Source organism: Brienomyrus brachyistius, chromosome 13 (genome assembly GCF_023856365.1).
Source record: "Brienomyrus brachyistius isolate T26 chromosome 13, BBRACH_0.4, whole genome shotgun sequence".
NCBI lineage: Eukaryota > Metazoa > Chordata > Actinopteri > Osteoglossiformes > Mormyridae > Brienomyrus > Brienomyrus brachyistius.
The window spans coordinates 26,488,190-26,515,895 of record NC_064545.1 but is presented as its reverse complement, the minus strand read 5'-3'; the positions used below and the strand labels follow the sequence as shown (position 1 = coordinate 26,515,895).

The 27,706-nt window shown below is 48.1% G+C and overlaps 1 protein-coding gene across 7 annotated transcripts; it reads right to left on the bottom strand.

The window, feature by feature from the left end:
* On the bottom strand, positions 1–27,706 carry zc3h18 (zinc finger CCCH-type containing 18). Of its 7 annotated transcripts, none has more exons than XM_048972738.1 (20): positions 27,583–27,706; positions 25,466–26,310; positions 21,952–22,036; positions 17,201–17,349; positions 16,996–17,091; positions 16,454–16,611; positions 16,160–16,189; positions 15,962–16,079; positions 15,223–15,509; positions 6,750–6,926; positions 6,523–6,648; positions 6,305–6,406; positions 5,863–6,081; positions 4,642–4,782; positions 4,256–4,264; positions 3,888–4,084; positions 3,432–3,634; positions 3,004–3,103; positions 1,612–1,708; positions 1–1,053 (listed from the first exon to the last, which is right to left on the bottom strand). In XM_048972738.1, the coding sequence occupies exons 2-20, from the start codon at positions 26,297–26,299 to the stop codon at positions 840–842; spliced, it is 3,342 nt and encodes a 1,113-aa protein (XP_048828695.1). In that variant the 5' UTR covers positions 26,300–26,310; positions 27,583–27,706; the 3' UTR covers positions 1–839. The 7 variants fall into 7 exon arrangements, with proteins under 7 accessions (XP_048828695.1, XP_048828693.1, XP_048828692.1 ...); XM_048972736.1 differs by having other exon boundaries at positions 1–1,050; positions 6,750–6,929; positions 27,469–27,658; XM_048972735.1 differs by having other exon boundaries at positions 27,469–27,658.

Sequence of the window (27,706 nt, the reverse complement as noted above, 5' to 3'; positions counted from 1 at the left end):
TCTCTTTATCAAAATAGTTTATTTAGTTGCTTTTCATGTCACAAAAGCAAGACAAGCCCTATCTCCTCTTCATATCCCAATGACAACCTCTCACACTCAACTAAAAATGTGGGACAGACACAATCGAGATTCATCGTTACTCAGGAAGAGTTATGGCAAATAAAGTTTTTTTTTTTTTTCCTTTTTAAAAAAAAAGGGTGTGGGGGCGGGGTGGGGGGGGTGATACTTCACATCACAGTCATTATCTCCTCTATAATTGTACACTTTAAGAAAGCGATGCTTATCACATTTGCTATAATCTTATACGGTAAGAAAATGAACATCGCAGAAAAACACTAAATGCACGGAACTAGGAGAGAACAATTTATTGGTTTAAAAAGGGACCTTCGCCAACAAAAGGGTCCAGAAAAGGGGATCGTTTGCCGTTTCTCCAGAACCTGCTGCTGACACGGGATCATCTTGCAGAAAACTAGTTTGGGCTGAAGTTTCCGGAACCGCCGACTCAACGTACGTACGGAACGCCACGTTCACAGTCCAATAGACAAAATAGAAAAATAACAAACAAGAGCGGAATCTTATTAAAGGGGCCATCTTTTGTTTGCTTGGAACCCGACAAGAGGCAAGGAGCAGCCTTGTCCTGCCTCTTCTATTTGCTGTTTATAAAATCTTCAAGGCCTCTCTCTGAGGGCAAACTACAAAAAAAATGTTTGGGAGGCCGTAATATCCTGGGACAAAGGCCTTCAGATTCCTGGGACAACAGTCACAGGTCCCAGGGCCAAGGCCAGTGTTGGGACAGGGTGGTATAATCCCTAGGCGGGTAGGGAATGCCCACAGCACCCCTACTTCCCGGGGATCTTGGCTCTCTTGCGGGCGATGGCATCCTCAACCGCCTTCAACTGCTTCAGCAGCTCCTCTCGACGGGACAGTGTGCTGCTGGGTTTGCCCGACTTGGGCGGGGGCGGCCCGCCAGAGCCGGCAGCGGGGGGCTTTCCCGAGGACACCCCTAGGCCTTTACCGGAGGATTTGGGCGGTGGGGTCAAAGGGCGCTTCCTGCTGAAAGAACACACACACACACACACACACCGCTTTCAGTTCTCCATGCTGGGAATTTGTCGGGGAATCCCACCTTAATATAATATGACTGCGGCTAATTAACTGCACACTCGTCGACACATGCACTCACGCACCAATTAGGGACAGCAACGTGGTACCATGTATGGCCAACTTTCATTTTCAAATCTAAATTTAAGGGCAGATGGGCTCTGCAAGCTACGATATTTCCTCACACCACAGCTGCGCTGAACTGTTATTATCGTACTTATGGAATGTTCGCCACTCTCTTCTGACCACTTCTTTGTTTATTGCTTCAGTCTCGGTGAACGCTACGCAGTGCAGTGTGTGAACGTTCCAGGAAGGAGGCCGTTTCATAGATGCTAGAACCACCAGGTCTGGTGGTTTACTGGTACCATCGGTCCTCTGCAGACGATGACCAACCGAGTGCGTGTAGCGAAATTCACACTGTAATCGACACCATACGCGGTCTTCCCTCTATGGAAGTCCCTTGATGCACTCGATGTGTCTGGGCGCGGCAGAAGGGGGTGGAGTGCTCACCTCTCTGCCTGGGGGGGCATGGGTCGGGGGCCCTGGCCACGGGACCGGTCCAGTCTTGGAGACAGAGGAGGCCTTCCCAGCATTCTCCTGTCACGACCTGGTAGAAGAGGAAGACAGATGAAATGAGGGAACCAACATATACATCCTTTGTAATGAAGGTATGAAATGAATTACTAATGAAGAGACCAATTTTTATTGCTAATAAACTCATATTTCCCCAAACACAACATTTGGGCCGGTTGCATGGCTTGTTAAAGGGGCAGATCACTCCAAAACTGGAAAAAGATATATTTTAGATGGCCTTTACTGCTACCTATCTAGGTGGTTCTGCTGGGAGACGCCTCGTTTTGGAGATATCAGGTGTAGACATGAAAGGCTTCTCTCGAATACCATGGGAGTAAACGGCACTTTTTTGTGGTGATAAAAGCACCAAAAAATACATTTGAATAATTCAAGGGCAATGTCTCTTACCAGAACCCATGACCCAGTTACTCAAGATAAACTGCTCACTACCATGTCTGTGGATTAACATAGGAACTAATTTCTTCTACCGAACTCCACACACCAATCGTATCACTGCGCCGGAAGATATATGAGCATGACCACCCCGGCAATGTCTTCTGCAGTGATACGATCGCTGCGTGAAGTTCCGAAGAGGAAAATGCTTCGTAGTGAGCAGTGTAACGTACGAAGTCTGTGGTTTATCTTGAGTGACGGGGTCAATCCATCCAGTGATTCCGTCGCAAATCCATTGTGCGTGCGTGCACATGCATGTACACGTGTGACAGAGTACAGCAGGAGACGGTGTGCAGAATCGCAGCTTCTCGCGGGGAGCCCGCTTCACGCAAATGAGCCACGCTATTTCCTGGGTAACGAGACCTTAAAGGGGTGGGTGCAAACCGGAATTTCGTTCTTCTCTTCTGATTTGTATTTTTCTCCCTGCCCTGGCCAGCTTCCCATCTCGGCAGTAAGCAGTATGCCAAGTAAGAGAGGACCCAGGGCAGAGCAGAGGTGACAAAACGCATGGAACACAAATCCATAGAACTCAAATGATAGAAATCGTGATATAATCAAGTGATATTCAGCCTTATAGACATGAATACTCTTTCAGTCTTTCGGAAACGTCCCAGAATTAAAGATTTTCACTCATTTTTTGGCCTTAAAACTTTCAGGATTCCCAGAAACCAGCATGTCAAGGGCATCAGTGTGGATCATGGGGAAGCTGCGATGTTCAATCTCTGGTTCACTGACGGGGGGGGGGGGGGATTGGGAGGGGGTGCGAGAACACAGGTGTGAATGCCGCGCGCTCGAGGCCAGCTGCCAGCTCAGTGCGGCAGCTCCAGTTGGCTGGACATGAGGAAGGGGGGGCGGCGGCGGCAGACAGGCGCTCACCCCTCTCTGGTGACAGAGCTATCCTCTTGGAGAACGGCGACGTCGGCCGGTCCTTGTCCGAAGGCAGGTATCGCTTCCTGTTACCCCTGTCAGTCTGCTGCTACAATAAATGAGAGAAATAACTCAATGCCAGAAAAGAGCTTTTGGTCACGCTTAGATGGCTGATAAGAATTGGGAGAATCTGAAACATTTTCAATCCGGAGTCAGTCGCCCACAGAGCACTCTGCTCGCTGTAGAGGATTCTGTTAACACATCTGAGGGCTGGAGAGCCAGTATGAGAGATGTTCACTCCCCGTTCTGGAAGCCCTCTCAGACGAGGGGGTGTGCGACGTAGTGCATAGCGTTCGTGAGTCGGCTTCTGGCCTTGAGAGTCGCATATAAACCGGACCCGCATCCTTAAATGCGCGTCTAAGCAAACTTGCGATCACCTTGTTGAGTAGAGTCAGCTTGATGTCCTTATGGGAGCCGTATGCTCCGGGGGGGGCCATGGGGGGCGCGTGCGGCTGGTGGGCCTTCCCACCAGGGCCGGACTTCTGCGAGGAGGATAAGGGGGGCAGCCTGGGTCCGGGAACCAGGGGGTCCGGCTTCCTTCGATCTTCTTTGAAGGGGTCTTCCTTTTTCATCGGCTTTCCTGTGGGCCAGTCCAGATCACAAAGCAATTCAATTATTGAGGGGACATAAGAGGGGCTGTAATTCATACCAGATTGGCCAGCATTAGCGAATCATCTGTTGTGAATCAGTGAGTGACAGGGGAGAGGCCACACGGAGGGCCAATCATCTTCCAGCTGGGGCCTGCGCAGCACAGGTGCACAGATCGCCGTTACGGCCATTCTGAAGCTGCAGTGGGCCCTAACAGGTCGGCTGAGGTGGAGGGGGGGGTGTACCTCGATCTCTGTTGGGGCCCTTGTCCCGCGGGGGGCCCTTCTCCTTGCGCGCCTTGGCGGGCGTGGGCGAGCGAGAGCTGGCCGATGAAACCGGGCTGGCCAGGTCAGCGTACATGTCATCAGAGTCGGCGCTGCGGACCGAGCTGCTGCTGGATGAGGCCGAGGAGACGGAGGAGACGCTGCTGACAGTCAGGGACCTGTGGGGCGGGGGGGGGGGGGGGGCGAACATGCGGGGCGGAAAGAGGAAAAGCCAGAGGGATGCAAGTTACTTCTGCTATTCGAACAGAACTGAGCGAAACTAAAAGTGCAGGTAGAGCAAAACCGCAAACGAAAGCAGACGACAGCAAATGAGAGCCACAGTGAGGTACCTGGACTTTCTGCGAAGGCCACCAGCGGGTCGCAGCAGCAGAGAAGGGCATGGAGAGGGTGGTGGGGAGACAGTTTAACATTTGTTAAAATACTCTGAAAAGCCTCAGAGACCGGCTCTCGTTGTTTGTCCCGTTCCGGGAAGGACAGCGAGTACGTGTGGATATGGTAACTCTTAGGAGATGATGAGCGAAAACGCTGAATGCAACAAGCCCTGAATTCCCCGGGAAAGCTGAGAAAAAGCCCCAATTAAGGAAAGTACGGGATTGACATTCACACAATCTGAGCGTTGTGTCCAAAAGGGAAGAGGATCGCTGGAGCAGAGCGCAGACGACGCGCCTGTTCAGGGAAGAGCGTCCCATTGGGTGCGAGATCATCCCGGTCTTACCTGGACTTACGGGATCCGGACCGGGAGTGAGACAGAGAGGGGGAGGAGGAGTGCGTGTGCGAGCCCGATGGGGAGCGGGACCGAGAGCTGGAGGCCGAGTAGCTGGATGCGCTGCCACTGGCACTGCCGCTCATCGTCCGCCTGGGGGGGGGAGACGTTAGTGTCATCAAGCGGGGGGCCGGACCGCCCGACTCCATGCAATACGCTGGGACACAGAGCCTTAAAAGACCACCAAACATCTCAACGCCCCAGCAGCTTCCAGCAGATTCGAAAGAACGGAATTAAAATTATCAAATTGGGAATGAATAAACCGCGGAGGGGGGAGCACTTCCTGGTGCCGGCGGCGATGGCGCTCTCTGCTGCGGAGCGACACGCACATGAAGCGCTCCCACCTCCCTCTGGCTGCCGCCACGTGTGCGATGACAACACGACACCCTGGCCTTGGCAGGGTAACTTTTCCGTGGGCTTTTCCATGACGCTCACCGTCTAATCATGTGCTCATATTGAGTGTGGTTATTTTACGCTCCGCTCGCCATAAATCTGCCCGCGCTTTCGCCGCAGAACGGGAAACCATGCACGTGATACTCTCTCTGTGACATCCCACTCGCTCACGTTATCGGAGATGCGTCAGACAGCCCCTTTTCCCTGCATGCTTTGGGCCATACGCCCCCAGCGAGGACCTGAGTGGACTCCATTGTCCGAAATCCACGCGGCTGGAATGCCCGGTGTCGCAATGGCACATGTAAATGTGCTGGCACACAGAGCTGCTTTATGGGCGGGACAGCGCTCCGCGAGGGTTACCCCCCCTCCCCCCAGCACAGGTAAACAAGCTCCTTTGGAAATATACAAATGAGGGCGCGACCACCGAGTACCTTCTCGCTGCAGACACACGCGGGAATCACCGACACCTCATCCTACTATTAGAGAAAACCCAAATAATGCCGGAACGAGCATCCGTGTCGAGACGCTCCCAGCACTTTCCGCTGGAGTGGCCCTTCAGGATTAGCGAGTCTGAACATATTAATCGCCAAAGGTACCTCTGCCGCAGCCAATCACGACGGCTTATCACGCATATAACAGATTATTAGGCATAAACCTGTTGATTGGAACAGACAAGGATATTAAACTTGGAAAAAACCAAAACTATGATGAGAGAGATGGGGATTTCCCCAGGCAGGCCGAAATGCCAAGTGCTTGTGGGGGGGGCGGGGGCGGGGCTACCTCCGAGGGGGGTTGTGCTGCTGCCTCTCCTTCCTGCGTCCCTCCCGCGGCACGGCCAGCTTGCCAGTTTCCCGTGGGTTGATGGGCTTGGCCCCCTCCCGGGGATTCACCCGGGGATTTGGGGGCTTGGCCCCCTCTATGGCAGGCCTGAGGGGTTTTCCCAGAAGGCCCGGTTGGGGTGGCGGGGGGGTGGGTGGTTTCTTGGCGGGGGCCTTCTCCCTGCGTGGGGGCAGCACGGCAGAGTTAAGGGGGTTCAGAGAGGAGGAAAGCACATTCCACACTGTTACACTCACCCCTTTGGTGTTTGGGCCCGTGTTCATGTACACACGCGTGTACTCGTCCCCTGTGTGTGTGTGTGTGTGTGTGTGTGTGTGTGTGCGTGCGTGCGTGCGTGTGTGTGTGTGAGCTACATGCACATCCCCACGGGTACGCTGTGTCACACCCTTTGACGGGCGCAGGAACTGGCTCCACTTTAGCCTTGGCGGCATTCCTCTGGGCAGCGCGGCTGGGAGATGGAGACTGGGAGGACGAGAAGGACCTCGATCTACAGCCAGGTGAAAACAGCAGCACAGTTTAAGACTCCAAAATCTGTCCGGATCCCACATCGCTTCACCGCGGAGGGCCGGCCGGATCACAAGGCCCGCTTCAGAAGTACCTCACCTGGACCGACTCCGAGACAAAGAGCTGTGCTGGGAGGAGTGGCTGGAGTAGGAGGTGAATGAGGAGGAGCGGGAGCGTGACCGGGAGGAGCCAGATCCAGTGTAGGACGAAGAGCGCGACGAGGACCTGCGAATGCATACAGAGGAGGAGAGAAAGGCTCAGAAAGGTGCACCGGCAAGGAGCGGATGGATCTCGCGCAATCGGAGCCGGGCTGGGCCTCCTGGTACCTGGAGGAGTTGGAGAGGGAGACCGAGGAGCCAGAGGGCCGGTGCCGCCGGTGCAGGGGGGACATGGTCATGCCCACGCGTCTCCGAGGCGACTTGGACCGCCGCCAGGGATCCTTCCATTCATCGGGCCTCTTCAGCAGGGGGCCCAGCTCCTTTTTGGGTGGGGGCTCCATCGGCCTGCTAAGAGGGGATGCGTTTCAGCACTTTCCTGCCAGGATCCCCAACCCACTCAGACTGAACAAGACCCAACAAAAACACAGACATAATCAATAATTATTGATATTACTCTCCAGCATCTCTCCAAGTCATTCCCTATTTAAATCGTTTCTCAGAAATGTTTCACATTTCACTGCTTACTTATCAGCACTACGTTACTTTCTGCGACATCGAATTCAAAACTCCTCACGCGGCCAACAAACGTCACTCATTCATTGGTCAGCCGGCGCCATCTGCAACATCGCGCCACGCAAAGTTATCAGCCGATTCGCCTGGTAACTTCTACCCCTGATTTCCTAACGCCGCAAATCCGTTCGTGCCTTTTTTAAAGTGTCGAGGACACTGCAGCGTGGCCGCAGGCCCGTTCAGTGCTTATGGGAGAGAAAAGGCCACTCGGCACAGACAGCGAAACACCGTATCCTTCCAATTGTCAGCCTGAACCTGACTATCTGTGACCAATGGACCAGGCGTCAGGGAGTAAGCAGACAAACCTCCATTTCCATATGCCGTTCAAGTGGTGAGCAGGACCCACGTTACGATGGTCCTTGTTTCAACATTTCGACTTTACGATGGGTACGATCATCGAATAAATTACATGACGTATTCAATGTTATTATGAAATAGGCTTTGAGTTAATGATTTTGCCCAACTGTAGGCTAATGCAAGTGTTCTAAGCATGTATAAGGTAGGCTAGGCTATGATGTTCATTAGGTTAGGTTTACTGCATTAAAATTCATTTTCACCTTACGGTATTTTTGGCGTTACAATGGGTTTATCGGAAAATAACCCCATCGTAACCCAGGAAGCATATATATAGGATGGAAACAGTGTTTACTGGACATAACGCATCAGCAGATTTAAACGCGTTTTTGACTGGCGCTAAGCACAAATATGTGTGATCTTAACATCCTGAACATGTATCTCCCTTATCAGGAAACCGGCAGCATTATAGAAGAACAACAAGGTGATCATATCACTGGTGAGTAACTGAGCACGGTCCTTCACCCCGAAAAGCCCTTCAGGGTCACTGGCTAAATGGCCCCGTGCTCCAGCCTCAAGCTTTGCTCCCACCGTTATACAGTATCAGTCAGTACGGTCATGCCGCGTCTCCTACAAAGGAGAGTGATACACATGACCTGGCCACCTGACCTAAGCACAGTAGAAACAGTCTTGGAGGAGTCTGACCGGAGTGTGAAGGAAAAGCGACCAATGAGAGCTCTGCAACCGTTGGGAATTCCTTCAAGATACCTGGAAACGCATCCCAGGAGGCCACCTCAAGAAACAGGTTGTAGAGGGGAAAGTAGGGTCAGCCAGTCCCTGGAGCAATTGGGGATAAGGGCCTTGCTCAGGGGCCCAATGGTGGCATCACTCTGCCAACCACGGGATTTGAACCAGCAACCTTCCGAGTCACTATCTATAGAGGAGCGTCCCTGAATGTTCACCCCCCCCAGCTAAATTAATTTCTTTTTTTTTTGCTTAATACTTTTTTGGCCAGTATGTACTTCCGTGTGTAATTTTGTAGGCTTGATGTCTTTATAATCATTGTAATATGCAGGCAATAGTACAAGTAAACCTTTCTATGGGTGGGTGTGTCAAAATAATTGACTGGCACTGCGTGTGTGTGTGTGTTCCTCATAGGATGAGAAAACTAATTCCTGTACTTGTGCTTGCAAAGCGCAGGTCTGGGCATACTTCTCTGCACATGTAATCCGGATATGGGGCTGTTCATACTTCTGTAATCAAGCCCGCATAACAGGCGAAAGGAGAAAAATGCAATGCTGCGGAGGTATCGGTTCAGGCTGCCTGTCACTTTACGCTATTTAGCATCAAGCACTTCGCGACAGGCTGCAGCAGCAACTTGCAGACTGGGGAGGTCGCATTCCAGTAGAGCCCCAGGCATCGCACTGAACGCAAGACAATTTCCTTACATTTTCCCAGAACGGTCAAGGAAGAGTCCCACGGCGAGGAACAAAGAGGACAGTCAAGAGAATCTGACAGTGATAGTTATACGATCTGTTAATATTCTTGTGCTTGAAATAAACTGAAACATGCACTCCCTGTCTCTGTCTTTAACGTCTTTAAACATCAGGTGAGAAGGTATTGCAATTAGGAATGAACATGCTAGAATGGTTAAGTTACAGTTTGGATAGCTACAGTCATTCCACTGCTTAGCCTGAGAAGACAAAAGGTTCAATCGGCATTAGCTATAGTGGCGCAGACGTAGCATTGCGTCTGTGGGGGGCCAGCGTGGCTCAGTGGGCTCAGCCCCTGTGCGGGTGAGTATAAGGCCACCGGCCTCAGCCCCTGTGCCTGTGAGTATAAGGCCACCGGCCTCAGCCCCTGTACCTGTGAGTATAAGGCCACCGGCCTCAGCCCATGTGCGGGTGAGTATAAGGCCCTTAACCCTGGCGTAGACTCGAACTCAGGTTCCAGAGGTGGGATGGTTGAAATATTAAATAAAACCCACCTGTAATCTGAAAAACCAAGAGATGAACAAGAACTGCTATTAACTCAAAATGTCTCTTTACAGCAGAGATAACTTCGGCGAGCATCTTTGCCTGGGCACATCAATGGTCTTTGATTAAAAACTGCCGGGCTTGCTTGGTGAGAGATCTTTCAGCCCGAAGACTAAATATCGAATATATAGTTAAATTTAACACTGTCACAGGATTCTCACGGACAAGCCATGTTTGGCAAAGCCCATTTTTTATTTCAGGTAATGTGCAGATGGCTTCTCTTTGATTGGTCCAAGCACTGTTTGTGATCCACGAGACTGAAATATAACCTCTGGATCAAGGACTTGTGTAACAGAGCCCAATTTGTTGCCTAGCTGGATAACTTCTTGGATTTAAGGCACCCAAGTTCAAATGGACTCTCTCTTTCTGTACTTACACTTAACCCAAACTACCTCATATCTGACAAGTTACTCGGCTAAACAAGAAATCCTGCTTCATGATACAGGCCCCTGCTTGGAGCAGAACAGGCTCGCAGGCTAAATCTACGGCAACATATATATTTATAATTGACTTACTATACAGTCATGGCCAAAAGTTTTGAGAATGACAAGTACTGGTTTTCACAAAGTTTGCTGCTTCAGTTTTGTAGATCTTTTTGTCAGATGTTTCTATGATATGCTGAAGTATAATTACAAGCATTCCATAAGTGACAACGGCTTTTACCGACAATTACATTAAATTTATTCAGACTCAATATTTGCAGTGTTGGCCCTTCTTTTTGAAGACCTCTGCAATTCACCCTGGCTGCTGTCAATCAACTTCTGGGCAAAATCCTGACTGATGGCAGCCCATTCCTGCATAATCAATGCTTGGAGTTTGTTAGAATTTGTGGGTTTTTGTTTGTCCACCCGCTTCTTGAGGATTGACCACAAGTTCTCAATGGGATTAAGGTCTGGGGAGTTTCCTGACCATGGACCCAAAATGTCGATGCTTTGTTCCCGAGCCACTTAGTTGTCACCTTTGCCTTATGGCGCGATGCTCCATCCTGCTGGAAAAGGCATCATTCATCAACAAACTGTTCTTGGATGGTTGGGAGAAGTTGCTCTCTGAAGATGTTTTGGTACCATTCTTTGTTTGTTTTCTAAGGCAAAACTGTGAGTGAGCCCCTTCCCTTGGCTGAGAAGCAGCCCCACACATGAATGGTCTCAGGATGCTTTACTGTTGGCCTAACACAGGACTGATGGTAGCGCTCACCTTCTCTTCTCTGGAAAATCTTTTTTCCAGATGACCCAAACAATCGGAAAGGGGATTCATCAGAGAAAATGACTTTACCCCAGTCCTTGGCAGTCCAATCCTTGTACCTTTTGTAGAATATCAGTCTGTCTTGGAGAGAAGCAGCTTCTTTGCTGCCCTTCTTGACACCAGGCCATCCTCCAAAAGTCTTCATCTCACTGTGCGTGCAGATGCACTCACACCTGCCTGCTGACCAAGCTCTGCACTGGTGGTGCCCCGATCCTGCAGGTTAATCAACTTTAGGAGACGTCCAGGCGCTTGCTAGACCTTCTTGAAGCCACTTTCACGACAACTGAACCTCCCTCCTTGGAGTTTCTCGATGAGCCAATAAATGGTTGATTTAGGTGCAATCTTATTAGCATCAATATCCATGCCTGTGAAGCCCTTTTTGTGCAAAGCAATGATGACAGCACACGTTTCCTTGCAGGTAACCATGGTAAACAAAGGAAGAACAATGACTTCAAGCACCACCCTCCCTTTAAAGCATCCAGTCTGCTATTCTAACTCAATCAGCATGACAGAGCGATTTCCAGCCTTGTCCTCGTCACACACTCTCACCTGTGTTAACGAGAGAATCACTGAAATGTCGTCAGCAGGTCCTTTTGTGGCTGGACTGAGATGCAATGAAAGTGGGTTTTTTGGGATTAACTTCATTTTCGTGGCAAAGAAGCAATTAATCGCAATTCTTCTGATCACTCTTTATAACACTCTGGAGTATATGGAAAATGCCACCCTGAAAACTGAGGCAGCATTTCTGTCATTCCCAAAACGTTTAGCCACGGCTGTACATTGTGCATTTTCACCTTTCTATGCCTAGAAAACACCAAAGAAACAGTTGCAAATACACTAGTACATAAGAGTACATGAGAGTAATCATTTTTAAAGTACATATGGTACTGTACTAGAGAGAGACATGGTGAGAAATCTGTGTCAAAAGTCTTGCATATCAGAAGGGCTATTCATGTGGTAACATTGACAACCACCGAAACCATAGAATCTTTCCATTAGTCTCAAAAGTAGTAACTTACAGGCTGCATTCCAGTAGAGCCATATTGCATTGAACACAAGACAATTTAATTACTTTTTCCCAGACAAGTCAAGGCAAGAAACAGCAACGCAAAGAGGACTTCCAAATGATTTATGTTCCTGGCACAACAGCATCAGAATGTTCGTGATAGTTATACAATCTGTTAATATTCTTGTGTCTGGAATAAACTGAGACATTGTGTGGGAAACATCTTTAAACTCTTGAAAAAGCAAGTGAACAGGTATCAGTATTAGGCCTTGGTTAGTAAGAAGTGTCTGGATTATAAGAAACCATTGTATTTAAACTCAAATGTTCAATATAGCAGGTTTTATGGCCGTCTGTTCATAAGTTATCCAACATTCTAACCCGGGGACTTACTGCACTGAAAATTCAGTAATTTGCCTAAATCAGCTAAAATTACTTTGGTCATGCACCCCGTACGAGTTAAACTTACATGAAATATTTGTAGCATCAGACTCAAATATGATTACGACCTTGAAAAAATTAAGACCTAGTAAACTTAAATGTAAGACTTAAGGCATTTCAAGGCCTCAATTAGTTGAAGTCGATTTTAAGAGTAAGATTTTCTTTAACCCCCCCGCGGACACCGCGCCAATGCCCGCACACCCAGGGCCTTCTAACGGTCATGTCATACACATTTTTTGCTCATTTCAGTGTGTATGGAAACACTTTCGGAAACAACGTGAAAACGCCTGTGTGGACGTAGCCTAAGACAGCAAACGCTCTTATTTATGTTATTCATCTAGAACATTCTGCTTACAGCTGTATAAGCATTTTGGTCTTTCGTGAGACACAAACATCATTTGTAGAATATTACAAGTGCTAAGGCCCTATTATTTCTCAATAATTAAAAAAAATTACAGAAATGCTGACTTTTTTTTTTTAAATGCCATCCTGACATGAACCTTATCCACACGGGCCTGGTGAGCGTGACAACTGTGTGAGTGGCAGGGGACACCCAGGACAGGACACATAGTGACACACCACTGACAGTTTAAAGCTCCCTGATTCACTGGACTGTGTGTTATTTTGGACTAAGGATGAAACTCTCAGCAGCCACCCACGGACAGAGAGCAGGAACCTCCCTTCATGCTCTACTAAGTAACTAATATTTAAGAAAAGGGAATCAGCACAAATAAGTGAATGAAAAAAGATAAACTGACATTCCAGCAGTTTCAGCATTGTCGTTACATCGTTTAGCCTAGATAAGCAGTTTTGGTCGGCACAGCCGCACTGGTCTATTCACATTTTTAGGCTTTACCTCACGCATGTAAACACGCCGGGCCTCCCTGGGATGCCATGACCCCCCCCCCCCCCCCCGCCGCCCGTAAGACCAGCGATCCACTGATTATCACCTCTCGGCACATGCCGCATGGAGTATTTGCCCTGCAAACGACGCGCGGCATTCAGACAATGCCGTGCCCCTGGGCAGGTTACGCAATCGCATCTCACTCTGTTCCGGGGGTGAAAGTGGGTGGAATTTTCAAGGCCATTTTTAGTGGGACGTAGAGAACGTGGCAAACAAATAAATAGACAGACAAACAAACAAACACGCCGATGCATGTCTCTGCCAATCTGGTTGTGGTATTGACATACTGACCAAGGAATGTGGGTCCTGAACTTTAACCCTATTTGCCTATTCAGACAGGATGAGTTTTACATGGAGATGCAATGTAATTGAAACAATTACCCACAAGGTCTGTAACTTGAATCCAGTCCGAATCTGCCACAGTAAAAATGACCTTCTACAGTGAACACGGGTCTCTCTCAGTAATACTAGCTCAGTACAAATTGTGATCTTGGAAATAAGACCATATCTATAAAGGCAAGGCTTGAGTAAACCGCACTTACCCACCAAAAAGAGACACTTAATGGGTACCGAGTCTCCATGTAAACGTCTCACAACCGGCTTCAGTAGGTTCAGAGCTGTACCGAGTAGCCACAGTATGGCTGGGGGAAAGAAATTAGCTTTGTTTTTTATTGCATCTGATTAGGATGTTAAAGGGATAGATCAACTAAAAATGAGGACCTGTTATTTTTTTTCTACATGCACTACCTATGACGTTAACACCCGGATGGGATTTGTTTTATCTCCGCTCTCTCTAGTAATTTGAGGAAATCCCACCTGCTTCTTATCCTCCCGAATCAGCCAATCAAATCACCTTTCAATTTGCATACCGAGACTCCCTTGCTAAGAGTAATCCCGGCCGAATAAACTACGTGCATCTCAATTCCTCAAATCAGCCTTTACACAGGCAGCTTCTAGGCTAGGATACCTGGGATCACAGATACTTTAGTATCCTGACCTCCCCCGTACCAACTCGCTGGCTCAGTATCGACCAGCATTCCACTACGGAGACCTCAGGCTTGGGTACAAGGGCCACTTTCCAGTTCCCCATAGCGCTAAAAACAACAAACCGGGGCTGATTTCACTCCCTGGTCCCGCTGCACGCTGCTCAGTACCCATGCCACCTCCAACGGCCCAAGTCCTGATCAGGAACAGCTGAGAGAAATTCGTCTTGTGGCTTTCCCAGGGAATTTATTTTACTTTTGTTTTCATACAAGCAGCGCGGTTGAACTTCCTCTAAACGAAGGACGCTGTCGTCATGCACCAAATTAATCCAGTGACGGTCCCTGCCACTAAACACGCCCCCAGAGAGCTAGCCTGTGCTGCTAAGGAAGTTCATGGAAGGTCAGTGACTGACTACCTGCTGGAAAAACAAAAAAAAAAATAATTAAGTCACTACTCACTTCCACGATGGTACAGACGAGGAAACAAAGGAGGCAGTGCGGGATGTGGCGGTCATCAGGGTCATGCAAATTATACTCGGCCTTACATGCCTCCTGTCATGTGACCCAAACCTTCCTGCTCTCCAGCTGGGCACATGCTTGAGATGATCCCAAATGTATCCCAAGCACCCAAGAGGGGAATATCGGGAACACCGGGCTCCTCTTTTACCATCGCAAAGCTTCTGATCAACCACACTCTGCTAATTTATATCCCCCCAACCTGGCCACCAGAACGTCATCTGGGTCCGGCTGGTCGTGTGACCAGTGTTTAGGCATCGGGCTCAAAACTAGTGGGCGTTAACCCAACCCATCCTCAGTTAAACTCTCAAAATCTAGTGCCCCATAAGCAGGAATTACGGCCACATAGAAAATAATCGTAAAAAAATACGATTCACATGTAACTTACTTAACAGAGGCGGATATCCAAAGCGATATAGAACTGAGAAAGCACAGCCACCCTACAGCAACTCCTAAATGTCTTACTCAGGGGGTCAAGTGGGGGGGGGGGGGGGGACTGTATGTATATGCTGCTCCCACTGAGATTAAACACACCTCTTACTATGCAGGAGACACCATGCGTCTCTACATTTCAGGGGGAACTTCAGACCCTCATGAAAACCTGGGACCCTCTGTATTGGCATCCTTCCCAGCATGAACTGCAGCCCCTCACCTGGGTGGTGGGGCGACGGGCGAGCGGGCCTTAGGCTTCTCCTTGTCCTCCTTCTTGTCGCGCGGCTCCCGAGGGGGGCGCTCCCGCGCCGGTGGCCGCTCCTTCTCATCGCGCTTCATGCGGTCCCTCTCCCACTCCTCCTTCCTCCGCTGGCGCTCCTTCTCACGCTCGCGCTCCCTCTCGCGCTCCCTCTCCCGCTGCCGGCGCTCACGCTCCCGGTGGTCCCGCTCCCGCTCCCTGTCCCGCTCCCGCTGTCGCTCCCGCGGGTCGCGCTCCCACTCGCGCTCCTACGGGAGACGCGCGGACACGGGGGTAGGTTATGGTTAACGGGAGGCAGATTGTGAATAAGAGGAGAGACCAATAGGAGGTCTAGTCGTGCATGTCACATGGACAATGACGACCAATCCCAACTGTTCATATATACGCATAAATGATCATTGACGACTGCAGGGATTCATCAGCTAAATGCACAAGCAGCCTGAGGGCCACAGCAGAGGATCAGGAACAGCTTCTGCCCCATGGCGGGCAGGACCTGGACTTCCACGCCTAGACATGCCTAATTATGCACAATCTAATCTTAACAAAATCTTGAATCTTGAAATGAGCCAAGGGTCTGTATTCACATGACTGTCTGGGATTATCAAGGATAGAGCCTGCAAGTAAAAGTGTGCATGTGCGACTGTGCGAGTGTGTAAGTGTCTGCATGCGGTAAGTGGGGTAGGGCGGGCTACACCCTCACGTTGTAGTGGTAGGGCAGCGGCGTCTCCGTATAGTGGACCCTGAAGTTCTCGTACTGCCCTCCTCTCCAGAATGTCTCCATCTCATAGTCGTAATAGGAGTCCGTGTAAGGGTCACTGCTGTGGAGCGGGCAGAGAGGAAATGTCAACATCTGTGAGGGATAAGTTCTGGGGGACGGGTGGAGGGTCAGTGTGCTTACCCATAGCCTGGCTCCCTGAACTCCACGTCTCTGAAGGGGGGAGAGAGGAAACAGACACCATCAGCAAAACAGCGGCGGCCGTCCCACAGCGGTGACAGAATCGCAGAACCGGAAGGCTGCTGGTTCGAGTCTCAAGTGAAGCAGTTCAGCCAGTAACAGCCCAAAGCGTCCAGCTGTATAAATACTAAAATATGCTAGAGGCTTCAGGTAACAGCATCAGCTAAGGAGCCAAAGAGGAGCTGAAAGGGAGAGGAGCCAAATGGGGCGGGACTGGGTAGCAGCGGACACACTCACCCCGGCTCCCTGATCTCTCTGGTGATGTGGTAGCTGCGCTCCCTGAAGAACTCATTCTCTTTGTCAAACTCCCGCTCATCCTCGCCGATGGTCACGTTGAAGCGCTTCTCCTCGAAATCAGGCTCCTGCTCTTTGCGTATTGTGGCCTTTTTCAGCACCTGGGGGGATGGGGGGGGGAGGAGTGTCAGTCCTTAGGTGCGAGGCCTTCCTTTGTCTGGAACACTAAGGTAGTCCCAAGGCTGCCTTAAAGCCTCTTTTCAGGATACTAGAAGAGTGTCTCTAATGGCAACTCAGATGGTTCTCGGTTTAACCTGCAGGAGGCGTTCTGCTGTCGTAGTTTTGAACCAATTACCGCAAACTGCGTGACTGAAATGCCCCGTGGTACAGATGTATAAAGACAGAAACTTCTGTGCGTAACGTTGTCAACTGAGCACTGATGTGTACGCGTTACATAAAAAAAGCAAGATAGAAAATTACACAGTCAGCCACTAGGGGGCAGATGGCTGAACTGTGCCGGAAGGGGTGGGGTGCTGGGGGTGTACCTCCTTGGCGTGTCGGAGCCCCCTCTCCCAGGCACTCTCTACCGGAGGCTCGGCTGGCAATGGTGGTGGCGGCAATTCTTCAAGAGCGGGACCCCCCTGGAGGTGGGAACACGCAATAACACTCATGCAAACAAAATAACATCCATATGTTGAAATGCGTCCAAAAACGGAGGGACAGGGAGGGGTGGCTGGGCAGACTGCCTACCCAGGGGTTGGCGGGCATGAGGGGGTGGGGGCCTCCTGGGGGCCCCCCGTTGGGTGAGAAGGGGTCCGGCTTGGCGATGAGAGAGTAGTTGCCCTTGTCATTCACTCCCGGGTGGATAAATCTGCAGTTCATGCCCCAGGTGCAGTTACCTGCGAAAAGAGTGAGACGTTAAAAACACACACACAGGTGCCAAAACCCTGAGGGCGTAAATCAGGGCCCGTCGTAAATTCTCACCCATGTCTCTACACAGGTGACATACGCCTCCAATTTAACGGTCTACCAAAGACGTGGGCAAAAACTTGTTCATAATTTTTTTTTACAGAAAACTTCAGGTGATGCCTGTCAAAGCGCGGGGGGGGGAAAAATAATTCCCACTACAGTATAGAGCGGATGCAGTATAATGGCTCCCCCTGCTGGATACAGGCAACAATGACAACATAGAACAGAATAACTGTAAAAACGTTTTTAAAAAACTGACCAATACCCAGCCAGAAATATTTTCTCGGGGCCCATTGGGCTCAGGCTGGGGTGCAGACCTCTAGCTACAGTCATTGCAGATAAGAATGGCACTTAAGCGCAAGTCTATGGGCGCCATTAGGGGGCGCTGTTCTGTACAAGACTCATAATCGGCACCTCCAGAGCTACAATCCATCCACTTCCATGGATTCTCTGTTCTTTTGCCTTGTGGAATAACATTAAAATGGTTACGGTGGTGTTTACTGCCGCCTACAATGAGACATTATTTTCAATTATGCCTACTTCTTAACGTGACCAAAACGCATAGCAGAAGGGCCCCCTCACAGGATTGAATTACAGGCTTTTGCCAGCCAGTAAGTGCAACAGCAGAAATTGTTAATACCGCAGCCGCTCAACTAGCCTGCCTGATCTGCTGACTGAAAGAACTTAAGATTAATTAAGACCACCTTCAACCGATTACATTAAGACATGATTTCATTCTCCAGTTCAGTTGAAATGACTAATATATATTTACTAACACTGAAAAGTGACCAGATGTTTCCACATCTTGTTTTGCCCCTTTAACACACAGTACAGATCATCACATTTAATAAATAAGCAGCCTTGAACCCTTGAACAATCAAGCAATAGGACTGACCTGTTACATGTTCAATAACCTGTTATATGTTCAATAACCTGTTATTTATTAAATCTGTGCAAATGATCAAGGGAACAGAGTTTACTAGCACAAATTCGGTCATGCTTTGTTTACCGATGAGGATACGTCACGACAGGTAAATGCATTGCCAGGGGATTTCGTCCTTGCACAGGCATCACAAAGTGTACTAAACTGAACAGCTCACTGCTCACCTAGGCTATATGGTACAGTACGGTCCAGTAACATAAAGTACAGTATAGTAAACTGTGTTACTGGTTTACGTATCAAGTATAGCGTAGTAGCTTTGTTTACACTAGCATCACCAAACATACAAACAATGTGTTGCACTATGACGTTATGATGGCTACGATGTCATTATGCGATATGAAATTTTCGGATCCACTGTAATCTTATGGGACCACCGTCGTATATATGCGGTCTGTCACTGACCGAAATGCTGTTATGGGGCACATGACTGTACATGTAACAGCTCATTAAAGCTTATACAAATTCCTTAAGTGATGCATGTATTCTATGTATTCTATGCTCATTTCAGCCAAATTCAAATAATATTTCAAACTAACATCCATCCATCCTCCACTGCTTATCGGGGTCCACCACTCCGAGCCGACATGCCTTGAGCACCCTCTCTCAAACGAATATAATTTGATTAAAGAACCATGAAGCGATGACTGCATCGACGGCAGACTGGTTTCAGGGGGCTTGGTGCTTGGTTTGGGCGAGTCGGTAATGAACCACGGGCCGTGGAGTGCAGCAAAGCAGCGAGGGCCTGACCCGCCGCCCTCCGCAGCCCAGGGAGCTCCCTGATAATTGCATGTTTGATGGCTGACATACTTTTCACACAATTTTAGATGGGCACACAGTGTCCTTCAAACTAGGCACTCTATAAACGCGAGCAAATGCAGTGCGCTTCAGCACGGTGCACTTTCAGCAAAATAGTCCATTTTCGGTTAAAAAGAACATCTCCATTTGCCAGACGATTGCTGTGGTTCATTTCCATGTTTATTACCAAAGAAACGTAAAGAACAACATCGGAACACAGTAGAGTACCTGTATGCTGGAGACAGCCAGTCAAACATTCTTCTTTCATTACACGTAAACATAAATATTCAGATGCATGTATATAAGGGGCCATAAGCAATTGGTGACCAGGGTTCAAGTCCCCCGATAAAACCTCCAAATTGGAGTGAGAGCAGGATGATGCAAAAGGAGCGTGCAGAGGGCATTAGCATGAGTCAGACTCCAGCCAGGCACCACGTGAGATGTGGGTCCAAATGTTTTCCCTGAACACAGCCCACACAAAGACAGGTACTGAGGGTTCGACGTTTACACTACTCTCTTCAATCGAAAAATACATGCTGTGAAAAAAATTAAAGACTTTGTGATGGTTTGCAATTTGAGAAGTAAAAAACGCAAGATGATTTCCAGGACATGAAAAAACTCCCAATGTCACTCAAAATGAGGGCCCCGAATCTCCGGTACTGTTGTTTTGGGGTTGTGGTCTGAAAGGCTTCAGAACTCAGGAGCTAGCTGGCTTACAACAACAACAACAACAACAACCAGTAGCTCAGGAGCCGTCTTGCAGGCCTATTCATTAAACAGCAGCAGCTAGCAGGGCTTCTATATGAGAAGACAGTCTGCACAGTTGTCTAGCACGGAGTCAATGACTGTTAGGGGAGCCAAATTGATGGGCACAACCAGTCCTTTACACTTCCATATTAGTATATTCCGCTTTTCAATACTGATGCCCAAATAGGATAACCGATGTGTTTGCTTGGTTCCCTAGTTATCATGCATCCAACATGACTTCTCACTGACCCACATTTTTGCTCCCTCCCAGCTATCGGCCAGACAGTTCACATTTTTGCTCCCTTCCAGCTCCCTGCCAGACAGTTCACATTTTTGCTCCTTCCCAACTTCCAAAGGTACGTGGACTGTCTGTGGGTTTCCGAGGACCGGACTGGGAAACACTGTGATAGATAATGCCGCTTGCTTGTTCCAGTGGGCCCAGGTGAGCCCCCCAGGTCAGCAAAATCGACAGAAAACATTATACAATCAGAGCATTTATTCAGAAGACAATATAAAGAGAGAATTCGAATCAGGCAAGTGGAATGATAAAGATTATCGCAAGCTTCCCTGTTTTTTTCCTAATCTTTTCATATAATTCTTTAAGTCATCTATCTATAACAAGCATACACTATACAGTAAAATCCCGTTATATAGTGGACTCGTTTATAACGGAATATCGTTTATAACGGATGAGGTCTGCTGGTCCCGGCCGTGCGCCTTTAAGAACATGCAGAAAACGCATCGGATATAGCGGACTTGCATATAATGGAATTTCACTTGTAAGAGACAAAATTTAGTCCCCAGGGCCGCTTTTAGCTGTAGTTTTGTTCGGCTATAACAGACATGCAGGCTCCACCTACAAGACGCGTGGCGTGCCGGTGATATCCAGCGCAGATACCTAGTCAGGATCATTAATAGTCACACTCTATAAATAGGCAAGGCGTAACAGCAGGCAACACTGATTGGTCCGTGTGGCTGTCCATCACCAGACACATTGTGCGTCAGCAGACGACGCTCGCAGCTAGAGGAATGGAGGTTACTACTGTACTGTACAAGCATAACCACTTATAGGCCATATGTACTTCCAACAGTCAGGTAAAGTTGTTTGCTGGGCATACAGCAAACTCTGGATAAAACAAACTGTTTTGCTAGATCCCTTAAAGTCCATTATAACAGGACTGTACTGCACGGACAAAAGTATTAGGAGACCTGGCCGTTACACCCACTGGAACTTTTATGATATCCCAGTCTAAATCCATAGGCATGAATATGGAGTTGATTCCCTTTTTGCAGACAGGTGCCCACATTGGGCCCCTGAATAAGGCCCTAAACCCCCAGTTCCAGAGGCACTACACACTGGCTGACACTGCGTTATGACCCCAGAGGCACTGCACATTGGCTGACACTGCGTTACGACCCCAGAGGCGCTACACACTGGCTCACACTGCATTACGACCCCAGAGGCGCTACACATTGGCTCACACTGCATTTTAAAGGAGGGTCACGGTGGTTCTATTGACAACAGGAGCTTTCTGTAAACAATCTCTGACAATGAAATATATAGGTAATTCAGTGAAAGCTCTGCAGTTGAATAAGTACGTTTTTGCACTGCAAATGTAACGTTCTCCTTGGGTCTCACGTTTTTCGCTCTTTGTGGCCTTGGGCCACCACTGATCGGTGAGCATGACTGGTACAGCATGGAGCGCAGCATGAATTTGTAAAATTATCGTCACTACAGATTTAAGTCGCGGTTCAGACGTGCTGTATAATGCATATCCTAAACAGCAGCCTTTGCGATTTGCACTGTTTATTTGAAATCGATAAATCATTCAGTCCTACTACTAATAATGAATTAAACATGGAATACAGGCTTTCGTCAGCGCAGGTATGGCTCAGGTACGGCTCACATGATTTACAATAGAAAACTGTCCTTTGGTGGTACAACTCGGGAATGACTTGGTCCTTGGCGACAGTGGAAAAGTGCAGTATGTTGCAAATCTGCAGCCCAAACTGGTGCATCCTTCCACGCACCAAAAGGACATCCTACCTTTCATGAAGAACCTGCAGATCGGACGGGGCCGGATCTTCCTATCCATAGGGTCCTTCACCTCCCCCTCTTCCAGATCGTCATCCTGCAGGGAACATACGAGCGTTTAGATGCCAATGCACATGCCAAGTTACCCCGTCTCGTTTTGGTCAGAAATCGGGAGTTCCACAGTGAGCATCAATTAACAGGGTGGTGTGACAGACAGGCACAACACAGTCTTTAGACACAGCTGCCCCAGTAGGCTCCAAAGTGATATTTCGCAGGGCATCAGCTATTTACATCTCAGCTCGAAGTACAGTGAAATGAAATCATATATCATGCATCCTTCAGCTTTACTGAGAAGTCAGCATAGAAAAAGCACAGGGAGCTGGAAGAACTCATCACACAGCTGCCAATCAACCCCACTGGCACAGGGAATTTCAGCATTTCTGCGAATCAAGAGGTCTGGGGGGGGTTTGGAACTACTGAAAAAAAAAATGCAGATACCAACATCATTGCGGCACAAATGTTTATTCTTATAATTTTTTGTGATGAAATGTTCTCTCTCTGTCTATGATGGTAAATAAACAATTATATGAATTAAAATAGTTAACTGTTACTGAGAAATGATTAACCTTTTTTTTTTTAGCAATTACTAAATAAAGTACTCAGCAGCAGTTTGCCCGTCTGCAGTGTTTCACTCAGCAACGCTGACTGCACTGCACACAGCCTAACTGTGTATGTGAACCGGGCTGACTGCACTGCACACAGCCTAACTGTGTATGTGAACCGGGCTGACTGCACTGCACACAGCCTAACTGTGTATGTGAACCGGGCTGACTGCACTGCACACAGCCTAACTGTGTATGTGAACCGGCCTGACTGCACTGCACACAGCCTAACTGTGTATGTGAACCGGCCTGACTGCACTGCACACAGCCTAACTGTGTATGTGAACCGGCCTGACTGCACTGCACACAGCCTAACTGTGTATGTGAACCGGCCTGACTGCACTGCACACAGCCTAACTGTGTATGTGAACCGGCCTGACTGCACTGCACACAGCCTAACTGTGTATGTGAACCGGCCTGACTGCACTGCACACAGCCTAACTGTGTATGTGAACCAGCCTAACTTCACTGCACACAACTGTGTGCAGTGCAGTCAGTCAACTGTGTATGTGAATAACGCTGACTGCACTGCACACAGTCTAACAGCACGGCACACACCCTGTTTATGTGACTCAGTCTAACTTGGCGGGTTTGTTGTGGGAAGTGAGTCTTTTCCAGTGTCTGACCACATTTCACATACAGAACCTGTTTAGGTTACCACAAGGTTACCGTTAATGTTACTAGGTCATCAGGGGATAGATTAACGGGTAGACTTTACCGTTTTGCTCCCATTGCCACACAACACCATAATGGTAAAACAGCGACATTTAAGCAGGTTTCAGTGTGTATGGGGTATAAGAGAGGGAGGGGGGAGCTGCATCTCTGCCCCCCCCAACCTAACTCAATGCCTGCTCTGCTTACCTACTTCATCTGTTTTTCTTTTCCTTGGAAGATACCTGAATACGCTCATTTTATCACAGCTTTATAAAAGTGACTGCTAAATGACAATGAAATACAGCCTATTAGTGCCACTGAGCAGCTGAATTCCGTAATGCGTGCAGGGGGGGGGGGGGGGGGGGGGGGCTTCCTGAGGGAGTCTCCAAGGCGTTGGATTAGATGATTGGTTGGATAGAAGTTTTCTGCCGTGGCGGCAAAGATTTTGGCCTGGCAGGCTGCCACGGAGAAACATTACCAACAGAAGTACTGCATTTCATTCGCCGGTCAATCCATCCAACCATTTTCTGGGTCATAGGGGAGGAGCCTATCCAGAAAGCTATGGGTGTAAGACAGGGAGTAACCCAGGACAAATTTGCCAAATTCGATTCAATTTCAATTTCCAGTGCTGGTCCCAGAGATGGGTGGCAGCTGCACCAAAGCACCTGGAATTATAATGCTTATACCACAAAAAATAAATACAAACATTATATTCATTGGGGGCGGAGCAAAAAGGGAAAGACCGCCACAAGCAGAACAACATCCATTTACACAGTTTGTTTGATTTGTCAAGTAAGAAGCTGTATATCACTCATAAGCCTTGAAAAGCGGAGGGTGCATTTAAGCAGTTGCACCTTTTTATTATAAGGGTTAAATGAACAAGGCTCGTGAGCAGAAAACCTCCACACTGGGGTGCATATTTCAGTACAGCGGGCACATAAAGTATGGGGAAGAAACGCGGCACGCTCTTCCCTCACAGCACGACCAAAGGAACGATAACTGCATTAATCGTACACCAGAGATGCACGAAATTCTGCACCACTAACATCCCCGTGATGACCAGGAAGGAAGCATGCATTACAAAGCAGATTACTGGACAAGAAAGTACAACAGCCGTATAATCGCAAGGTTGGAAAAGGGAAGAGATAAAACCACCAAAGGCTATTTAAATGGGATTAAGATGGGGCATTTTGTGAGACAGTGAACGTAGCATTACTCCTAGCAAACTTGTCTGCATTCAGTGAAGTGTCTCCTGACCGAACGAGGAAAAATATTTGACATCAACTCTGACAGAGTTGTTCAGTTATACAAATCCAAAATGACTGAGATCTGCCGCCTAACAGTTAATCACAGTGGGCAACCAGAGGGCAATCTCAGGTGGAGCAGAAACAGAAGTCAAAGTAGTGAGCGTGGGTGGGTGCGTGCGTGTGACTGACTACCGGCAGGTAAAGAGCAGCTGACAGCAATTACTCTCTAGATATTTATGAGCAACACTGACAGATCGGAACATCTAAAGCATTACCTTAATCTGTTATTAAAATTACACGCAATTTGCAATGATCACTGGTTTAACGAGCTTCACGGTCATGCTAGACTGCACAGCAAAAATAGGTAGGTTCAGAGAAAGTACCTAACTCCTTCAATTTTTAACAAAAACTTACTTAAATGATAATATGATATTTTTAAACACTTTCGCCAAGCCTGGTAAGAGCACGATGGTGTTATTGCCACAGCCCCTGGATATATGCAAAAAAACAGCTGTTATCTGGAAGTACAGCAAGGCAAAAACTATGATAACCATCTACACCAGAATTTAATTAACTGGCAAAAAGTCTGACAATTTGCAGAATTAAAGCCTTTCTAAGGCAAGATATTTAAAACAAAGAAATAAATAGAAATAAATACCAAATCGAGCTGCATTTACAGCCAAGACTAAAGACTACAATTTATATATATATATATATATATATATATATATATATATATATATATATATATATATATATATATATATATATATATAATATACGGTAAATTCAAAGGCAGTACAAACAGCATGGGGTTACAGGTTAAAGTGAAATGATGCCAGAATGTGAAGTCTTGCTTGTGGTTAGGAAGAGGCAGCATGCACTGGGCTGCAGGAGAACATTGAGTAACTTTGATGCAAAGGTCTAAAGCACACGGTCAAGACTGAGCAACTCCATACTCACATCGATCTCTCCCTCGTCGATCTCGCCGTCGTCTTCATCCTTCTTCTTCTCGCGGAGGAGCTCACGTCGGCTTCTCTCTGGTGCCTTGGGCTCCTCGGGATTCCTCGGCTGCGAGTCCTTCTGGGGAGCCATGATAGCGATCTTCTCCTTCTTCTTCTTCCTCCTGTCATCCTCTTCATCATCCTCTTCCTCCTCTCCCTCCTCCCCTGCCCCTTTCTCTGCCTCCTCATCCTCGGGCGGGGGTGCGCTCTGCTCCTCGGGAACCTCCTCGTCATAGTCCAACTCGTGCTCGTCCAGCTCTCTCGACACAGACGATGACTCGTCCTTCATGTCACTCACCATGCGCCTTACCTCCTCCTCCCGCCTGTCTCCCAGCACCCTCGCCGAGGTCGTACCCATCACCTTCATTCCATCCTCGTCCTCATCATCTTCCTCCTGGTGAGTGACTGCTGTCTCCTCCTCATCCTCGTCCTCTTCAGCTGCAGTCAGTGGCTTCTCATAATCTGCCTCAGAATCTAGATAACCGGGACGCTGGCCAATCATGTCCTCCTCTTCATCGTCTTCCTCATCAGCTCCTCTCTGTTCTTCCTGTTCTAAAATGTTCTCCTCCCCATCTTCTCCACCATGCTCCTCGTACTCCTCCTCCTGCTCAGACACTTGTTCCTGGGCTCCTTCCTCCAGATCCTCCTCCAGGTCACCCAAATCGGAGTCCCTCCCTCCCTCGTCCTCATCACCATCTTGATCGGAGTCATTCAAAATATCGCTATCGGAGATCTCCTTCTCTTCCTCCGCAAGGGATTGTGGGGACTGTGTGGGACTTTCAGGAGTATCCATCAGAGGTTATTCTGCAAAGAACACGGCAAGAGACACGGCATTTTAACAGACAAGCCCCAAGCATAACATAAACTGGAAACATAATAGTGAAATGCAAAAGAAAATAAAATTCTACATCGTAGCCTTATTTTGCATAGAAATGCAAACAATAAACAAGGCAGAAATAAAAATCAAAAGAAACATCTGTTCTTAGAAATACAGAACCCAAGTATTTAAGTCTAAGCATTATACTTAACGTGGTGTAACCTTAAGAACCCTAACTCCTTCGCTAAATTTGGGTTAACATTTATATGCAGCATGGGAAAGCTAATAAATTACAGACGTATGAATAACCGACAACTGATTGCAGCAGTCGAGCACAGTGTCTTTTGGCAGCGTTACCCCGAGTGTTGCAATATGGGGGTCCCTACCATTCCAGCGAAAACTAAAAAAAAAATCCATGTCATAAACAGGCACAGAAAATTGACTACAAAATCCCAAAAGAAATGCAATATATTAATCTAGAACCGTATTACGACTACTAATTCTAACAAACGAATAGTGGCATAAATAAATAACTTTTGTTTTACAGTTAATAAGTTTTTATTAATCAATTTGCACCAGAAATGTACTAATAATTACTCATTAGAGTGTGCTTTTCGCTTACATTCCTTTAAACCATGTTAAATTATATATTATGTAATTAAAATGAACTAAGCCGTAAGCTAACTAGCCGGCTAAGTTCAGCCGCGCTTAAGGTGAAACCACAACCTCGTCAGACTGCACCTTCCCAGCTGAAACACTAACGCTACCTTCACACTTTCCTTTGGCCCCGGCTCGGAAGGCCATACCCCGGCGCCAAGTAACCTGGTACACCGCTAGCTGGTTAGCTGGCGCACGACGAGCCGGCTAGCAGCTGCAGGCCCACACACCGTCCTTGCAGCGAAGGTACAAGCGCGGCCCGGTAGCTGCCTTCTGCAAGCGCCACATCCACTCAAACATGAAATTAACTTACATTGAGAGGTTAAACGATACATTGCACTTAGAAAAAACGCCGTTCCCCGGCCTTCGTGTGGCGCTAGGAGCCACGCTTCCCTCCTCGTTAACAATACGCAGCTAGTAGTTACCTCCTAAAACGGCAAAATACTCGTAATAGAAATCAGGTGGCTAGCTACACATTTCACTTTTACCTTTCCAACCTGAGCGTCTTTGAAGACAGAGCCACGATCTTAGAACTACTCAGGCTCTCCTGTCCGTGTCTGAAAAACTATAATAAATATTAGATTATTGTTATTGTATTTTACCGGAGAGAACATTAAACCCGCACTACACAGTGAGAGCGGCCATTTCCTGACGTCATCAACGTGAGACAGTGCCCAAAGCTCCTGTGGCGTGTCTGTGTCTTCACAAACTGATTCCAGATCGGAT

Coding starts and splice junctions, on each gene's coding strand:
- zc3h18 (XM_048972738.1), bottom strand. CDS start 26,299: ATGGATACTCCTGAAAGTCCCACACAGTCCCCACAATCCCTTGCGGAG. Junction 6,927..15,222: donor CCCGTCGCCCCACCACCCAG/GTGAGGGGCTGC, acceptor CCCTCTTAGCAG/GCCGATGGAGCCCCCACCCA. Junction 1,709..3,003: donor AGCTCTGTCACCAGAGAGGG/GTGAGCGCCTGT, acceptor CTCTTCTACCAG/GTCGTGACAGGAGAATGCTG.